The 16874-nt window shown below is 41.4% G+C and overlaps 5 protein-coding genes across 5 annotated transcripts; 3 read left to right on the top strand and 2 right to left on the bottom strand.

Moving 5' to 3' along the window:
* LOC115622237 (G protein alpha i subunit) lies at nucleotides 1-8804 on the top strand. Its single transcript, XM_030516134.1, has 5 exons — nucleotides 1-508; nucleotides 6774-7245; nucleotides 7430-7524; nucleotides 7587-7775; nucleotides 7842-8804. The coding sequence occupies exons 1-5, from the start codon at nucleotides 388-390 to the stop codon at nucleotides 8030-8032; spliced, it is 1068 nt and encodes a 355-aa protein (XP_030371994.1). The 5' UTR covers nucleotides 1-387; the 3' UTR covers nucleotides 8033-8804.
* Nucleotides 8805-8976: 172 nt separating this feature from the next.
* Nucleotides 8977-10078, top strand: LOC115622306 (mucin-5AC). The gene is made up of 2 exons (XM_030516211.1): nucleotides 8977-9185; nucleotides 9261-10078. The coding sequence occupies exons 1-2, from the start codon at nucleotides 9074-9076 to the stop codon at nucleotides 9974-9976; spliced, it is 828 nt and encodes a 275-aa protein (XP_030372071.1). The 5' UTR covers nucleotides 8977-9073; the 3' UTR covers nucleotides 9977-10078.
* LOC115622305 (putative serine protease F56F10.1) lies at nucleotides 10032-12006 on the bottom strand. Its single transcript, XM_030516210.1, has 5 exons — nucleotides 11470-12006; nucleotides 11041-11412; nucleotides 10843-10981; nucleotides 10316-10787; nucleotides 10032-10252 (listed from the first exon to the last, which is right to left on the bottom strand). The coding sequence occupies exons 1-5, from the start codon at nucleotides 11892-11894 to the stop codon at nucleotides 10131-10133; spliced, it is 1530 nt and encodes a 509-aa protein (XP_030372070.1). The 5' UTR covers nucleotides 11895-12006; the 3' UTR covers nucleotides 10032-10130.
* Nucleotides 12007-12212: 206 nt separating this feature from the next.
* On the top strand, nucleotides 12213-15052 carry LOC115622566 (cilia- and flagella-associated protein 52). Its single transcript, XM_030516538.1, has 6 exons — nucleotides 12213-12837; nucleotides 12898-13429; nucleotides 13484-13656; nucleotides 13713-13942; nucleotides 13999-14215; nucleotides 14291-15052. The coding sequence occupies exons 1-6, from the start codon at nucleotides 12410-12412 to the stop codon at nucleotides 14943-14945; spliced, it is 2235 nt and encodes a 744-aa protein (XP_030372398.1). The 5' UTR covers nucleotides 12213-12409; the 3' UTR covers nucleotides 14946-15052.
* LOC115622568 (axoneme-associated protein mst101(2)) lies at nucleotides 15031-16853 on the bottom strand. Its single transcript, XM_030516539.1, has 4 exons — nucleotides 16656-16853; nucleotides 16343-16594; nucleotides 16008-16283; nucleotides 15031-15947 (listed from the first exon to the last, which is right to left on the bottom strand). The coding sequence occupies exons 1-4, from the start codon at nucleotides 16798-16800 to the stop codon at nucleotides 15115-15117; spliced, it is 1506 nt and encodes a 501-aa protein (XP_030372399.1). The 5' UTR covers nucleotides 16801-16853; the 3' UTR covers nucleotides 15031-15114.
* Between the last annotated feature and the right edge of the window lie 21 nt (nucleotides 16854-16874).

The raw sequence follows: 16874 nt of genomic DNA on the forward strand, positions 1-16874 counted from the left end.
ATACGCTAACGCAGAGACGCAGCCGCGTGTAAAAAGAAATCTTAACGAATAGAAATTAATCGGCATTGCCGCGAAACTAAAAAATTATTATAAGCGTTGAAATTTAATAACGCATAATAAGCCGAAATTGTTTTTTTGGAAAGTGCACAACGGCCGCTGTTGCTGCGTCTGCGTCGCTACGCGTTTGTGTTTGTGTGTGTGAAAGGAAGAGAAGTGGCATACAAAAAAGTGTACAGCCGTGTGGTGGTTGTAAGAGACGCGCAGACGCGACGGCCTGCGTCTAATTAAAAATCCCAAAAATAGCAGTGCACAAATATCCAACAGAAATTAATAAAAATTACAAGATATTGTCCAACAGTCAACTAAAACACATAAAACAATAACAAAATGGGTTGTGCCGTGAGTACAGCGCGAGATAAAGAAGCCACGGAACGTTCGAAGAACATCGATAGAGCGTTACGGGCAGAGGGCGAACGTGCCGCCTCGGAGGTGAAATTGCTGCTTTTGGGTGCGTCGCTTACTCAATGATATTTTAAAATTCTATTTAAGTAGATTTCTATGTGCATAATTTATATAGCCTTTACACAATATTATCTAATATGTGCGTAACTTAGAACCAATCAGTAAGTCATGTGAAAGGCGTCGCTTGTTGCTGGTGTTATTAGCCACATTTTGGGGTGGGTTTTTTCAACGTTATTTTTTGGCTTAAAATTCGGCTGTGGTGAGTTGCGCGTACGTTTTTTGGAAGGATGTAAAAAAAGGAATGCAATTGCTTAAATGCATTTACACAGGCAATGAACTTATGTTTATATATGTATAAGTACATACATACACATAAATTTACATATGTATGTATGCGTGCACTTTTTGTATGAGGAGGCATTATGCAACCGATTCAGTGCCCGTAATTCGTATGCGATAAGAAATTCAACGTAAATTGAAACCAAATGCCGACAACGCGTCGCGTCAATTTGTGGGCTCCCACAAGTGGGACGCCACAGCATTGGCAATCGAAACATGTTTTTCCTTTGATATGTGCGTGAATGAGTGGCACTTGTTGTTGCTCTTGGGCTGCTTCACTAGACTTTTCCACTGGAAAATGCAGTCAAGCATTGCGGGCGCCATTGCCATCTGCCTATCAACTTTGACTTTACGCCTTTTGTTTTTGTGAAATTGTACACCACTATGTGGCTTAACCTTCTGCAATTTAATTTCTACTATCGCTGCATTGCAACTGTCTTTGGCATATCTTTATACATATGTATGTATGTATGTATGTATGTATTTACTATATGTATATATTTTATATACATGTATGTATATGTATTGTGATTTGAACAAACATACACTGAGTACGAGAGCGCACTTTTCATTTTCATTGCCATTCAATTTGGAAAACAATGCAACGGTTTTTTCTGTTTTCAAGTAACAACAATGTCAAAACTTTGCCTCTTGCTGCTTTGCTAATGAAGCGCTCCGCGCCGACGTGATGATGACTCAAATATGTGCCCGAGTTCGAGTGCCGCACTGGGGACTGTGCGGCCCACAGTGAAATCACTTGCTTGAAAATATATAATGCAAAAACACTTTGCAACCAACTGAAAACACATATGCATGTACATATGTATATTGATGCATCGTATACATTATCGTAAAGACGTTGCTCATTAGCGATTAGGTCAACTTATAGGACCCTACATATGGTTACCGTTAAAAAACAACATTACTTTTCATTAGATGGTACAAATATTATAGTTTTTAGGTTGTGGTTCTTGCTCATTAAATTTTGCAATACAAATATTTGTAGTTCATGAAATATGTAAAAATATGTGCTACTAATTAAATATAAAAAAGAATTAAAATATTGTGGAGTTTCATCTCTACTCCGGCATTTTGTACATGTCGTAATATCACAACAATTTTGATTTTATGGCTTCATTTTTACCTTCCAACAATTTCATACAAATTGTCTGAACAGTCCAATTTCTTTAGATTTTTTGTTACGAAGCTTGTCTAATTTTTTATGTGAATAAACTGCACATTTTGGATGACCTGCTTCTTTAGAACGCTGCCGAATGACTCTTATCGAAAAATGCATTGCTAATTCATATGGAATGTCAAACGATTGTTTTTACAGCTGGCGGTGCTGGTGCGCCTGCAACGAAATTAAAACAAGTAACACTAAAAGTACGCTGGCCAGTGTTGTTCGAGGCAAATAAAAACACCTTGCATTGCTCGACTGTCTGCGTACATTGTTATATTTTCAGTTTGTTTTATTTTATCTTTGTTGGCCTATGTTATTATTTCTGTTGCTGTTATTATTATTGTTGTTGCGCTTGCGCACGTTCATTATTCAAAGCACATCGGAGCACTGTCTCTTTCACTCCCCCGCTCGCTCAAATAGCCGAGCCTAATTGGTCAACTCACACACGCACAAACACCACACTCTCACAGATGGGCAACCGTAGCTGTGTCGTGTTGTTGTTGGTATTACTGTTTGTACACTGACATTTAAAGTGGGGTGAATGATATTAGTGCAAATAAAAGGCCCCCACAAGTGCAGCTGTGCTGGAGAACTAACCACTGCAGCTTGTTGCAACAATTGTAGTTGCTTCCATAGCCGTTATTGTTGTCATGTACACTTGTATATACACACACTTGCACGTTTATGTGTAGATTTAATAAAATTTTGCTATTGTTGTCCCAAGGGGTGTCTGGTATCGTCGGGTTCCATTTCAAAGCGTCAGCTTTGGTCAGCTATCGGCCGTTGCTCGCTGAGCTCCATTTAAATTACAGCACTCGGCCTGTCACTTAATTTGGCCCCCTTGTCAACCGCTGCAGCGCAAAATAAACAATTTTCACTCTCTCCCTTTGACACGCCATTCAATTGAATTTATGTACATACTTATGTATGATTGTACACACAGCTTTTAAGTTTTTACAGTACATGCATACAGATTTTATATGTATGTATGTAACTAACAATGTAAATACATAAATTTGTAATCTCGTTTTTTTTTTCATTTTGAAAAATTGTATACAATTCAAAATATTTCATGTTTGCAACGCTGAGTGGATGTCTGTGTAAAGAATGACATTATTAATATGATTTGCTTTAGGCTGCGCTCGCATTTCACACAGCAACAACGTACATACATACATACTCTATATAGCACATGGATACACTGTACGAGCATCCACATGTGAATTTATATACGGCTGTGGCGGTTGGGCATGTTAGCCCGACAACTCAGCATTTTGAAGCTTCCCAGCAACTCGCCAAGTACGAAACCACTTTCTCTACTAATAGCAGGTCGCTAATAATTCTTACAATTTTTTTCTTAAATGATCATGCTTGGTTTTATTAAACATGGGACTAAATTCCAATTTTATTTTCATTTCAACACATATTAAAATGTAATTTAATAATAATAAAACCAAAAGCTAAATACAGGGGCCCTCCTAAAGCAGATTCTATATAGTATTCTAGATACGGAATTTCTAAACTTTTTTAACTTAACTTTATTTCTTAAGAGAAGAGCCAGTAGCTCACAAAATATACAACTGAATGGCTTATTGCCTAACAACGTTCTGAAATGCAGAGCTCCTTCACATGGGTAATCAAAATTTCCAAGCGCCGACATACAGACAGATTCTTATAGTATACATATGTATGTAAATACATCGAATTAATAATCAAACACAGCGACAGCGAAATACATGATTTTTACGCCATTTTACCCCGATTTCTTGCTGCACTTAAGCGTCAGCAACAAAAAAACGACACCAATCCGATGTCTCGGACAAACACATTCCCGATTGTCAGCAACTTAATCAAACTTTTTCATTTTTAAGTATGTGCGGTTTTGAGGCTCCACTTCCAGCGTATGTAGCTGTCGTCGCCTTTAAACTCATTGAATTGCTTATCAAAATTATCACTAAACGACCTTTGCGTCAGCTTTATGCAGCAATTTATACTAAATAATTGACAATATTGATAACTGCAAGGCAACAGCGTTTTGGCTTGCCCTTTTTTCATAGATAAGATAAGGCCGAAAACTGATGAATTGAAGGGAAATTCTTGCGGCACATTTATGACGCACAAAAGATGAGAATTTTAACTCGATTGACCCAAAAATTTAATTTCTTTAAAGAGGCAAAAAATCTTGCCCCATCAACCTGGTTCTTTGCTATCGACCATCTTAAAAAAAACCGGAAATTTCAAATAATATGACATAGCTGCGTACTTATCTCAGATAATTGTTTAAAATTTGGTAAATTACCCATAAATAAAAAGGTGCTATAGCACTTACACGCTCACCCAAGCCCAGCAACACAAACACAGGTGATTAACACATCTCCGAGCAGTTTATTTATCCATAAAATAACAGCCAGCTGTCTCTCTGGGGGCGCCAGTAAACACGATTACTCATGCGCCAAGCACTTTCGAATGATTCTACAGTTTTTGTTTTCCATCGGCTTTAGTCATACTTGTACATGCGTCCTATTGTGATTGTTGCAATAAGCAGCATTATTAATAAAAGTACATACATACAAACAAGCCTACACACATACATATGTACATACTCACTTTATCTGCATATGAAAGTGCATGGGTACTTGGCATCGATAAGGGAAGCTATGGGGTCCAAGGGGACGACCCCGTATATCTGGATAACTGGGCTGCTGTGCTCGTTGTCATGTGTATGTATGTGTGTATCTGTTAATAATGTTAATTATGTTACCGCTTATGACGTTACTGTTGTTGCTGTTGGTGCTGTTAATGCTCAGACACTCTTTGTACTCACCGCCGTTTGTTTTGAGCGCTCACGGTGCTCCGTTCTTTATGGCCCCACTAATAGCCATCCCGCTCGCACGCACCCAGATCTGGGAAGATGCTGTTGGCAGAGTTTACTTTAGTATTATGGCACAACTAACGGGGCATTGATAAATGTCCACACATACACACATTTTGTTATTATTATTAAATTGACCTTTTTCCGCTGTTGTTGCTGAACTCGCAACTTTTTTTTTATTCGTATGAATGTTTGTGTGTATTATATTCAGAGTTTTTGTATTTTCTTTATTATTTTATATACAGTGGCAAAACACATTTTTGCTCAATTCATATTCAGATTGGCAGACAGCGTCGATTACCATGTTGGACAAACCTGTCGCTTTGACTGGGGTCGCTTTTTTCTCGTGTATTGTTTTGCCCCCTGGCACCGCTGATTATGACAACCGTTGGCGATCATTACGATGGCTTAAAACTTGGCCATTGCTTATTGCCGGAGCGGCTGATCCAATACAACGACACAATATTTTTATTGCAAAATTAGTGCGCATTGTGCGGACTTGACTTAAATCAAAAATAAAAGGTATACGAATATGTGATATAAAACGTATATGCATTTACTACTGTAGTTGCGGTTTTCGGCGGCACATTAAAATGTTTGCACATGGAAAAGTGAAAGTACCGCCCAAGTCTGGCAATTATCTAACTTCAGTTGCGCCTCTAAACAGCTGGGAATAGACCCAACCGAAGAGACGGGGAAACACTACGAAAACTTCATTTGAAATCGTAGAAAACAAAAACTCACTTAATGTGCCATTGTTGCAACCACAATTGCTGCTTTTGTTGCTGCCAACACAGCATTTTGGTATGAAAATTCATATACATTCAAAGTTGGTAGCTAAAGCACTGTTTCCCAAATATTTTTGAAGATGTAAAATAATCTTAGAAAATCACAATTCTGTTCTTGTCAATCCCAGTACAGAATGATAGGTTTAAGGGCTATAAATTGTATAATCAAAATAGAGTACTCTAATTAATATTTGTAAGAATAGTAAATTGTACAATGGATTTGGATATGAATTTCTACATATGTATTGATTAATAAAGGGGCTCGGATGCTTGAAAAAACATAATAATTTTTTAAATCAAATGCTGTACAAACCACCCTCGATTATCAGTTTGGTTGAGAACATTGCCCAACATCACTTTGAATAGATATTTAGTATATTGGGGAAGCTAAAAGACACGTAACGTAGGCTAGCGTATCAGCGCCTGAAACGTGTCAAATCTCAATAGAACGCGGCTTAGCGGCAGTTTGTGTCTGTTGGAAAACCGAAAACGTAAGGCAAGCAGCACACGTTCTTTGCGTTTGCATCTGAAGCAAATTCTTGGGGATCGGTTGGCTTATATGCACAGTTCATTGCTCCGTTCGATAGTCATTAATGCAAGCTTTCTTAACTTGTAATTGTATTTGTGTTGATGGTTGCATATTTATGTATGAATTGCAAATAGGTGTCACTTGGTGTCAAGTTGATGTAATGAGCAGCAAGCTTTGTTTGTCCCCACTAAATACGTACATGACCAGCACAAGCGAGTAGAGAACGCCCATTGCTAACAAATTTGGCCTCTTGAACTCGCAGCCAATTGAACAATTTGTGGCATTCATTCATAAAAACAATGCGAGATGATGCTCCAGGGCGGGACTTGCGGGCGGAACTGTAGAGCTCACTACTCATACATTGATTCATTCATTCATTTCATTCGGTCTCTGTTTTACGCACGCTGTCTCCCGTCCGCCGTACCTCCAATTTCGTACTCAATTGTTAGCCCCCTGGTAACGCCCGTTGACGATGCATGCGAGCTCGTGTGAGACTTAATTTGCATGAGCCCGACTTTACTCCACGCCTTAAATTTGTTTGTTTGTTTGTTTGTGTATGCGCATAATAAATGTTTGATTTTTGCTTATTTCCCTTCGCAGGCGCCGGCGAATCTGGCAAATCGACAATAGTAAAGCAGATGAAAATCATTCACGAGACTGGCTACTCTCAGGAGGAATGCGAGGAGTATAAACGCGTTGTCTACAGCAATACAATACAGAGCCTTATGGTCATAATACGTGCGATGGGAAGGTTAAAAATCGAATTTACCGACCCCAGTAAGACGGAAATCGCACGTCAGTTCTTCACACATGCTTCAGCCGCTGACGAGGGTATTCTCCTGCCGGAGATCGTGCTGCTGATGAAGAAACTGTGGTCCGATGGCGGTGTCCAGCAATCGTTTGCGCGCTCTCGGGAATATCAGTTGAACGACTCAGCCGGCTATTATCTAAATTCGTTGGATCGTATTGCGCAGCCGAACTATATACCCACGCAGCAGGATGTCCTACGCACGCGCGTCAAGACCACGGGCATCATTGAAACACATTTCACCTGCAAGCAGCTCCACTTTAAGTAAGTCCATCAGACCTCTTAAGAAGTTGAATAATTTGTCGAATATCCATTTACAATTTGATACCAAAATATATATTTTTTCCTACTTCAAATTATTCGAAAGCCTTTTTGTAAATTGGAATGAATTTGTATGCACTTTTTAGCGTGTATGTTTAGAGCTGATCTTTAACTCCTTCTTCTGCAGACTTTTCGATGTGGGTGGCCAACGTTCGGAGCGTAAGAAATGGATACATTGCTTTGAGGGTGTGACTGCCATTATCTTTTGCGTAGCACTGTCAGGTAAGCTGAATCAGGCCCATATTTGTGTGCCTCCATACTTAATTTTGAATGTCGAATTATAGGCTACGATTTGGTTCTTGCCGAAGACGAAGAAATGAATCGGATGATTGAATCACTAAAACTGTTTGACTCCATTTGCAATTCCAAATGGTTTGTGGAAACCTCTATAATACTCTTTCTGAACAAAAAAGATTTGTTCGAGGAGAAAATCAAGCGATCTCCATTGACGATATGCTTTCCCGAATACACAGGTAATTCCAAAACTATTTTTTTTCAGTAGAATTTAATTATAATAGTGCAATATTTACCTTTAACAGGTTCGAATACCTTTGAGGAAGCCGCCAACTACATCCGCATGAAATTCGAAAATCTCAACAAACGAAAAGACCAAAAGGAAATCTACACGCACTTGACCTGCGCAACAGATACGAATAATGTGAAGTTTGTTTTCGATGCGGTCACCGATGTCATTATCAAGAATAATTTAAAGCAAATTGGTCTTTTCTGATCTGAGGGATCGGGGGCGTTAATTTAAAATGGCGTAGTATTAAAGGAGAACATAAAACATTTCCATGATTTGCATTTGCATAGAAAACGTACACATACCGCTATAATAAACAATTAAATATATCACATATACGCGCTATATATACATACGTACATAACACACACAATATACCTATACATATGTAGTGATACAGTTTTAACGCTTTACTTGCTTACAAATACCGATTTTCGTTGCCAGTAGTCAAGGGGGGTTTCAGCAGTGAATGAACAAATAACAGCTTACTTTACTTTACAAAATAACTAATTTAATGAAACTGTAATTTTACAAATTTAACACACAAAAAACATGCATACATATGTAACTACTAGTGAGCAGAGCTTTTAAAAGATAGTTACCTAAACTTGTTTGCTCTACAAATTTGGGTACTTATCTTTGAGGATATTTGTATGTAGTCTAATTAAGTTGTTGAACAAATTTAGTCCATTCGGCCAAATTGCATTGCCCAAAAGTAACGCATACAATCGTGTGTTCACTGTACTCATTCGCGATTCTCTTTCATCTACTTTTACGCAATGCAATTCTTGATTTCATTAACATTGGCAGCACTGCAAAACAGATGCCCTGCTAACTTTGCCAAGAGGTAAGCTGCGCACTCAATTTAGTGAGAGTGTTAGCTGCGACATGCTTTTAAGCCCTTTTAATGTAACTAGAACACTTACTAATAATTTAGTAATAGCATAAGCAAAATAAAAACAATTTAATACAATCGGAACAGGCGTCTTTTAATTTGTCTTCACTGTCACTGTTACTTGCTATCCTTCAAATCGCACTTCATTTCTCAATTTCACCACTGTGTTGAATTTGAGTCAACCGCTTCTTTTTCTTGTTCTTTCTCTTTGTGTGAAAACGTCAGACGTGCAAGTTTGATTTTTTTGGAAATTGTTTCTAGTTGTCGTTGCTTTTTTCTTGTAAATTATAAATAATATATATCATTATATATTATTATAAACTTGTAGAAAAACTGAACATCAAATCGCGATCATGCTGCGTGCAACAATTTTTATGTCCCAACGCGGAAAGCTTAACAAGGCGCTACCTCAAACACGTTTCAACGTGATTTCCAACATCAGCAGCCATCATGGCAAGAATTTCCGTAAGTATATATTATTTTTTTGAGTCTTCAGGTCGATATATAATCATATCATATCCAACCGATATTCACAAACAGCTTATAACATTTTAACAATTCTGGAGGCGAAGCCTCAAAGTTTGTTGCCGGCACGCGGTTTTGCCACCGGTGATGACAACACCAAGCCGCCGCCAGCTACTGGCTTTGCCCCATCCAATTTGGGTGGCATTATTAGTGGCACTGCAGCCCCTATAGGTGGGGGAGCTGCCGATGTTCGTGAACCGAACGCTGCCATTCAGCCGCCCGTTGCTATAGGCACCGCCAACTTGGTTGGAAGTGTCTCTACCAATCCCGTGCAAGCGCCATTTGCCTCTTTAGGCAAGAATGATGATCGCTGCAAGAGTAGCAAGGAAGGTGCTAAGACAACGGTTGTGCCTGCGGGAGCTTCTAAGCCAGTTAATACGCCGACACCTTCAGTGCCGCCAACGATGCAGACAACTGCTACTGCAGTGGCTCAGGAGACGCGTGCATCTAAGGCAGGAGCAACACCATCGCCACCGGTTTATCAACAACCAACAACCTCTACTACCTCGACGGAGACTCCGAAGCAAGAGAATGATGTGCTTGCAAATTTGCCCAGCAAGGAGCAGGTTGAGAAATATTTCTTTCGTGTGGTCGCCTTTGTCTACGATGTAACCTATTTGACCGGCAATTGGGCCATACGCTTCATTGACCAGAACGTTGTGCAAAACGATTTGGTTAAGTACTATTGGAAGAAGTTCCATGAGAAGATGGAGCAGGCCAAGAAGGACTAAGCACGCAGCAATGGCTGCCTTTAAAATTTCAGCAGGAGAGACATTCTTGTAAACGTTTAACTTGAATACAAAGCACAATCATTTATTGTTTATCTCCAAAAAGTTTGATTTTGATTATTACATGAGTATACTCTTAGAGTAACATTTTCTCGTCTTAAGTTGAAGTATAGGCATCCAATAGCTTGGCCAGATATTTTAGTATCTTATTGCGAGCCGCCACCAATTGCTTTGGATCAGTCTGTACCGGCTCGTACATGTTGGCGCAGTGTGCGGTGCCTGGAATCGATAACAATTATAAAAACAATGGGATTACTAGCTAACAGAATGTCGATACTGTACCTTCAATGTATATTGTTGGCGTCTTCGGATTCTTTGAAGCTGTTAGACCCAAAGCATGCCATGGGTCAATGGAACCATGCACATAAAGTACATTAGTTGTGTCCGGTTTGAGAGCGCCATAGTATTTGTTCGTTTGAGCCACCACCTGCTCCAAGTATTTCGAGTCCATATGCTCGGAGTAAATATCCATGCATTGACGTATAAAGAAATCGACGCCAAAGCGATCGCCGAAAGTGTCAGATTTGTTTTCGGACGTCTGGTAGAACCCGAATTCATTACAAGTTTGGTACGTCCACTGGCGCATGCCTTTAGCCGCCTCAGAATCCCACGAAACGTTCTTCATATCAGCTACCATTTTGTCATATTTGTAATCCAAACAAGTGGCATTCGATTGCTGCAGCAGCATTTCATTGATGATCCCTAGACGAGTCACAGGCGGACCAACCGTAGAGTTTAGCATTACATCGCAGATCTGCAGTCATGAAAAATTATTAGGGTAATTTTTTAGGTTCAAGGCGATCACTTACATCATCGATAGTTAGATTGGCGTGTGGACTGTTGTCCTTATTGTATTGCACCACCCCAGCAAAGTTGCCAGCCAGGTTCTCAAAGAAATTCGATATGTCCAATTGGTTTTCAATAGAGTCCTTAATTGGCGTGCAGGTTCTAATTGTAGAAGGCCTCATATATGTACAAGTCATTTCAATAAATTTCCACTTACTGACCTAAATTTTTCATCGAGATTGCGTTGTCCTATCATATGCTTTAGCAGTATCTCAACCTGAGCAAATGATCGAGTCACTGCCTCCACGCAACCGGGATTGTAGTTAGCCAGTGACGACTTGACCACCTCAAAGTACTGCTTGAAATCAACTTCTGCCAGTAGTGGACCACTGGAGCTTATGGAACCGTATATCAGGTGCGGATACTTCTCTCTGGCCCAGGCAGCTAATGAGCCCGGATAAGAGCCACCAAATGCTATCCACTTCTGGGTATCAGCTAGGTTGTATTTACTCTTCATTGCAGCCACAAAATTGGCCAAATCGGCCAGCGCCTGTTCAGAGCTTAGGTACACCAGATTTTTGGTGGACAAATCACTTAATGACAGATGAAATGTTATTGTATTTCAATGATCGCAACACACGTACACTCACCTCGTTGGATGACTCTTGCCATAAAAGCGATGCTCTAACTGTATGCAGAGGGCACCAAAATGCTCTGCATAATGAATCCAAGCACCCTCATTCATCCACTTCTTGGAAGCCTCACCCTCGCCGCCTATCATAAGAAATATGGGCGCCGTGCTGTCGTTCCGATAGTGAGCTGCATTTACGAAGTACCGTTGCTTCCAAGTTTGTCTTCTATCAGCGCCATGGAAATGATCAAGAATTTGATCAAACCAAAGGTCATCTGGTTCCTGCGACCGCTGAAGTGTCGCAATTTTACTCGGCTCGCCCAGAAATCCGTGCACATGACGGCCATTACGATATTGAAAACCCAAAGCAACACTTTGCGCAATTAGTCCGAGGAACAGCAGTCCCAATGGTAAAAATCTAGGTACGCCCCCTAACATCAGCATGTTGCACACTTTGTTGTTGTGGCCGTCTGCAGAAATTCCTTTGTTTGCTTAGGTCAAGCGTGTGACAGTCCGTTGCTTATTAGATTATGATGTTTACCGTTCGCCAGTTAAACTGTAAATATGGGAGAATGTATTTGAGTGGCCATATATAGAGCAGCTAATACAAGTACATGCACACATATGTACATATGTACATATATTTATATGTATGTCCAGATGCAAAATTGTACTTACATACAAACGGTGCCGGCGAACAGAATGATAAGCGCAAATTAGCAATTGCCGAACTGGCAACTCTGTACATGTTGGCCAGCTGTTGAGAGGGTGTAACAGAGACGACTAGTTTTCTCTTTGCTGGTAGGCCGCTAGGCAACGGTCATTTGAATTTCGTTTTTAAAAATAAACAAGCCAACCGGCAGGTTTTAGTCAAACTGTGGAACTCTAACGAGACAATTACACATAATTATATGTATATTTTTAAAATCCAATAAATACATACATATATAAAAACAGTTATGGCGGAACCAACTCCACATGAAATTGCCAAATTGCATCCACGCACAATTTTCGGCATTAATGGCAAAGTGGCGAACGGGCTGCGTCAGCATCCGGATAACCAGCATTCGATCTTTGCACTGGGCAACAAAATTGCAATTTGGGACTTCAAAAAGAACACCCAAGAGTTCATGTCCGGCCACACCAACAGCATATCCTGTCTAGATCTCAGCAAGAGCGGAAAGTACATAGCATCGGGTCAGGTTAATCACATGGGCTTCCGAGGCTATGTTATTCTCTGGGACTTTGCGCAGCGCAGGGAGCTCTCGCGTCACGATTTGCACAAGGTTCATGTCCAGGCCATTTGTTTTACTGCCGAGGATCGCTTTGTGGTTTCAATAGGCGGCAAGGATGACGGCACGGTCATCGTGTTCGATGTGGAGTCATTGTAGGTAGCTAAATGAGTTTTTTTCTCATTCTATAATCACACTAATTTATTCTTATCTAGCTCGGCAATTTGTCGTCAGACTGCATCGCGCTCCATTTCTGGCAATGCACTTACTGTACGTCCATTACACAAAAATCCGTACTTCTTTATAACAGCGGGTGATCGCCATCTCCGCTTGTGGAGCATTTTGCGAGATCAGAAAAAGCTACATGTGCAGGATGTCCATGTGGGTAATAAGTCGCGGGTATTCTACTGCGCGCGCGTAGAGAAGAACGACGAGTATGCCTATCTGGGCACCGGAACCGGAGACATTGTAAAGATCGTACTTAGCTGTTGTGATCGCGATAATGTATCCCGACCTGGAACATCCTCATGTATACTAGGTGCGTTTGGCACGCACAATCCACGAAAACCAACAGGCCGTGACTGCAATCGGTATGTGAATGGGGTGAGGGCCCTTTATTTGCTCGAAGGTGGGAAGCTCTTGGTGGGTGCTGGAGATGGCGTTGTCGAACTAGTGGTGCAGCGCACGGATGTGCCACTGGTCCATTATCGTGAATATCCAGGACCAACATGGCCGTTCCTTCGCACGGTGGGTAAAATTAGAGGTATGATTTTCACAGTCCTAATGTTCATACTCCTGCAGCTTAAGAGTACACGCGTCTCTGGCAGCGTCACATCATTAGTGCGAGCCACTGCGGACAAATTTTACATCTGCACGGACACCAATGAGATCTACCAGTTGATGATTAGCACCTGGGTGCTGAAACTGTTGCGCACTTGTCACACAAAATCTGTTTATTGCATCACATTCCCCAAGTAAGTTGCAGTCTAATGCGATCCAAATCAGCGATGTAATATTTATCGCAACGCAGAAACTACGCCGCCGTTTTTGCCACATCGGGTCGTGAGTGTATTCGCATCTGGTCCGCTTCTCGAAAGCAAGAGCTGCTCCGTATTATGGTCTACAACTTCAACTGCGCAGCCATTCGCTTCACACAGGATGGAACCAGTATTATTTCCGTTTGGAATGATGGCATCATTCGCGCTTTCACCCCAATCACTGGTCGCCTCATTTATTGCATACCCAATGCCCACAACAAAGGTAAGTAGTTAAAACAGCTGTATAGTTATTTGATACTCACGACTTCAATGGTTCAGGTTGCAGTGCTTTGGCCGTGTCGTCCAATGGTCGCATGATAGTAACTGGTGGTATTGAAGGACAGGTGCGCGTGTGGAAAATCGATCCATATCGTCAGGATCTGCTGGGAGTGCTTAAAGATCACTCCGGCCCCATAACTACACTCGATATGAACTGCATGGACACTGAGGTGATTTCCGCCTGCACCGACGGTTCCTGTGTTATCTGGGACGTCACGTAAGTAACAGTCTAAAAAGATGTCTTAAGGAGCAAATAAACTAAATGGTATATCTTATTTGTTTCCAATTTCAGGCGCCTGACTCGCAAGCAAGTCGTCACTGCTAACACTCAGTTTATGGCCGCAGTTTATTTCCCCTCCGGTGTCCAGGTGCTTACTTGTGGCTCGGACGGACGTATTAGCTACTGGATGACATTCAATGGGGCTATGATTCGCGAGTTGACTGCCTCCAATAAGTCGTCGGTTAACTGTGTGTCCATCAACAGCACCGGCGATTACTTTATTTCGGTGGGCAGCGATCTGCAGGTGAAGCTCTGGAACTACAACAGCGGTGAAATTGTGGGTATTGGATCCGAGCATGCGTCATCGGTTATCAGCAGTGCATTCAGCCCTTGCGGCCAAATGTTTGTTACCGGTAGTACGGACGGCTCTCTGATTATCTGGGACGTGCCCAAGGAATTTTGGGGCAAGCCAAATCCGCCCGATGGCCCCCAGTTTGCTTTCAAGTCCAAGACACCATCCAAGTCAAAGTTAAACGATGTTCCGTCTCGCGTCGACTCAGGCACAAAACAAGCTCCCCCCAAGCTTGAAAACATTGATGGTCTACTAAAGGCCACGCCAAAGGACGACATCTGTTGCGTGGAGTGCCCGCCGTGTGCTAAAAAGGAGGCCAAAGGCAGTGATTCATTTTCTGAATGCAGAGTAGTGACGGACCCGAAGAAGTGCTAGATTTTAATTTTATGTACATTTGTTTTAAGTTTCGCAGTTAAATAAGCAAAGATTACAAAATAAATATGCACAGCGAATGCAAATGTTGGTGGGAAACTTTTTAATTTGAAACAAGCAGTTTTTTTGAAATGGTTAAGGAAGAGACATGAGAAGTTATTGTTTAGAATTATTAATCCTCTGCAGTAATGGCTTGGGGTTGATGTTCAACTTTTTTCGCAGCACTTTGTGCTTTCTTTGCTTCAGCTTCTATACGTTTTCGTTCTTTCTCAGCTTCAGCTTCCTGTTTCTTCCGCTCCTTCTCAGCCTCAGCTTCCTGTTTTTTGGCCTCAGCTTCCTGCTTTTTGCGTTCCTTTTCGGCATCAGCTTCCTCTTTTTGGCGAACTTTTTCGGCTTCGGCTTCTTGACGCTTTCTCTCTTTTTCTTCAGCCTGTTTCATTTTCTTTTCAGCCCTAAATGCTTCTCGCTCCTCAGGCGTCATATTCTTTTCGGCTTCTTTATCGGCCTCTTCTTGCCGTTTGGCTTCCTCTGCTGCCTGTTTCTTGGCTTCTTTTTCAGCCTCAGCCTGTTGCTTTTTAGCTTCTTTTTCGGCCTCCGCTTGCTGTCTCTTAGCCTCCTTCTCCTCGGCGGCCTGTTTCTTTTTGTTTTCAGCTTCACGCTTTGACGACATTTTCTTCCACTCCTTGAGGAGAGCCTGGAACTCCTTAAGACGCTGCTTCTTACCCTCTTCGGTTTCAGCCTCCTTGCCCATAGATTCCTCATCAACTTCATCCTCATAGCCACCAGGAGGCAGTGGATTGTATTCCTTGTTATGGAAGAGCGTCCGATTACCGTCATAGAACCAGTAGGGTTTTTCACGCTTGTACAAATGCGGGTAGTTGTGGAATTCTAGTCGCTCAGGTTCCTCCCGGGTGGTGAACACAAAGATGGTGAGCAGCGCTATTAATGGAAGAGCGCCAAACATCGAAATTTTGCGCCAGCGATCCGTCAATTTGCTATCATTTGCTATACGGGATTAGTAAATCGTTACAAACTAACACGATTTTGTTTGCTTCTGTAGCTTACGTTCTTTCTTCTTTGGTGGGCAAGGGCATCGGGGCCCACCGCCACGTATTTTCGTCAGATCACCGCCGTCTTCCGACTTGAGCTGACCTTCGCGCTTTAGAATGAGTTCCTCGCAACTGAGCTGTTTGGGTTTGCCACCTGCAGGCGGACAAGGCGTGGGCTTCTTGACCATGCACTTGACTCCACCGCTTATATCGTTAGGTTTCTCTTTCTTTTTAAGTTCCGCACAGACATCCTTCTTAGGCTCTTGCTTTGGCGCTTCTTTTTTTGCTTTCTCTGTAATATATGTTTTAGGACTACTGGTCCCGATGTGTCGTATATATACTTATACACACCATCTCCTTTTTTCGGACACGCTTTTTTCTTAGGCTCCTTTTTTTCATCTCCTTTTTTACCACAGGAATCTTTCTTCTTGGCACAGGAGTCCTTTTTTTTTGGGCAGGCGTCTTTTTTCTTTGGGCAGGCGTCTTTTTTCTTTGGACACGCATCTTTTTTCTTTGCACATGTATCTGTTTTCTTTTTTCCTGCCGTTTCCTCGACTCCTATTTTCGAACAGGATTTTTTTTTGGCTGCCTTATCCTCGTCCCCTATATAAACTCAAAGCCAATGTTAAATAACTAGCTTAAGAGACCAAATTCTAAAACGAACCCTTCTTTTTGCACTTGTCTTCACTTTTCTTCTTTTCGTCTGAGGGGCATCCATCTGATTTCTTCGACATCATACGCATTGCCGACGTTGCCTCAATTGCGTGGCACAGCCGCAAAATTTTGGATACTCTATAAAGCTGCAACATGGTTAATTTTGTTTTGTGCAAAAACGGGGGAGTCGGAAGTTTTAAGTGTGGACTTTTTTATGTGTTATTTAGCC

The sequence above is a fragment of the Scaptodrosophila lebanonensis genome, unplaced genomic scaffold, assembly GCF_003285725.1.
Source record: "Scaptodrosophila lebanonensis strain 11010-0011.00,11010-0021.00 unplaced genomic scaffold, SlebRS2 tig00000043-arrow-pilon, whole genome shotgun sequence".
In the NCBI taxonomy this organism is placed as follows: domain Eukaryota; kingdom Metazoa; phylum Arthropoda; class Insecta; order Diptera; family Drosophilidae; genus Scaptodrosophila; species Scaptodrosophila lebanonensis.

What these genes read in the sequence shown, in the direction of transcription:
- LOC115622237 (XM_030516134.1), top strand. Translation starts at nt 388, where the DNA reads ATGGGTTGTGCCGTGAGTACAGCGCGAGATAAAGAAGCCACGGAACGT. An exon ending in TGCAAGCAGCTCCACTTTAA is followed by an intron (nt 7,246 to 7,429) that starts GTAAGTCCATCA and finishes CTTCTTCTGCAG; the next exon opens with ACTTTTCGATGTGGGTGGCC. An exon ending in CTTTTGCGTAGCACTGTCAG is followed by an intron (nt 7,525 to 7,586) that starts GTAAGCTGAATC and finishes GTCGAATTATAG; the next exon opens with GCTACGATTTGGTTCTTGCC.
- LOC115622306 (XM_030516211.1), top strand. Translation starts at nt 9,074, where the DNA reads ATGCTGCGTGCAACAATTTTTATGTCCCAACGCGGAAAGCTTAACAAG. An exon ending in CCATCATGGCAAGAATTTCC is followed by an intron (nt 9,186 to 9,260) that starts GTAAGTATATAT and finishes ATTCACAAACAG; the next exon opens with CTTATAACATTTTAACAATT.
- LOC115622305 (XM_030516210.1), bottom strand. Translation starts at nt 11,894, where the DNA reads ATGCTGATGTTAGGGGGCGTACCTAGATTTTTACCATTGGGACTGCTG. An exon ending in AATCTCGATGAAAAATTTAG is followed by an intron (nt 10,982 to 11,040) that starts GTCAGTAAGTGG and finishes TTCTACAATTAG; the next exon opens with AACCTGCACGCCAATTAAGG. An exon ending in GCCAACAATATACATTGAAG is followed by an intron (nt 10,253 to 10,315) that starts GTACAGTATCGA and finishes TATCGATTCCAG; the next exon opens with GCACCGCACACTGCGCCAAC.
- LOC115622566 (XM_030516538.1), top strand. Translation starts at nt 12,410, where the DNA reads ATGGCGGAACCAACTCCACATGAAATTGCCAAATTGCATCCACGCACA. An exon ending in CATGGCCGTTCCTTCGCACG is followed by an intron (nt 13,430 to 13,483) that starts GTGGGTAAAATT and finishes ATACTCCTGCAG; the next exon opens with CTTAAGAGTACACGCGTCTC. An exon ending in ACCCAATGCCCACAACAAAG is followed by an intron (nt 13,943 to 13,998) that starts GTAAGTAGTTAA and finishes TCAATGGTTCAG; the next exon opens with GTTGCAGTGCTTTGGCCGTG.
- LOC115622568 (XM_030516539.1), bottom strand. Translation starts at nt 16,800, where the DNA reads ATGTTGCAGCTTTATAGAGTATCCAAAATTTTGCGGCTGTGCCACGCA. An exon ending in AGACAAGTGCAAAAAGAAGG is followed by an intron (nt 16,595 to 16,655) that starts GTTCGTTTTAGA and finishes GAGTTTATATAG; the next exon opens with GGGACGAGGATAAGGCAGCC. An exon ending in GTGTCCGAAAAAAGGAGATG is followed by an intron (nt 16,284 to 16,342) that starts GTGTGTATAAGT and finishes CATATATTACAG; the next exon opens with AGAAAGCAAAAAAAGAAGCG.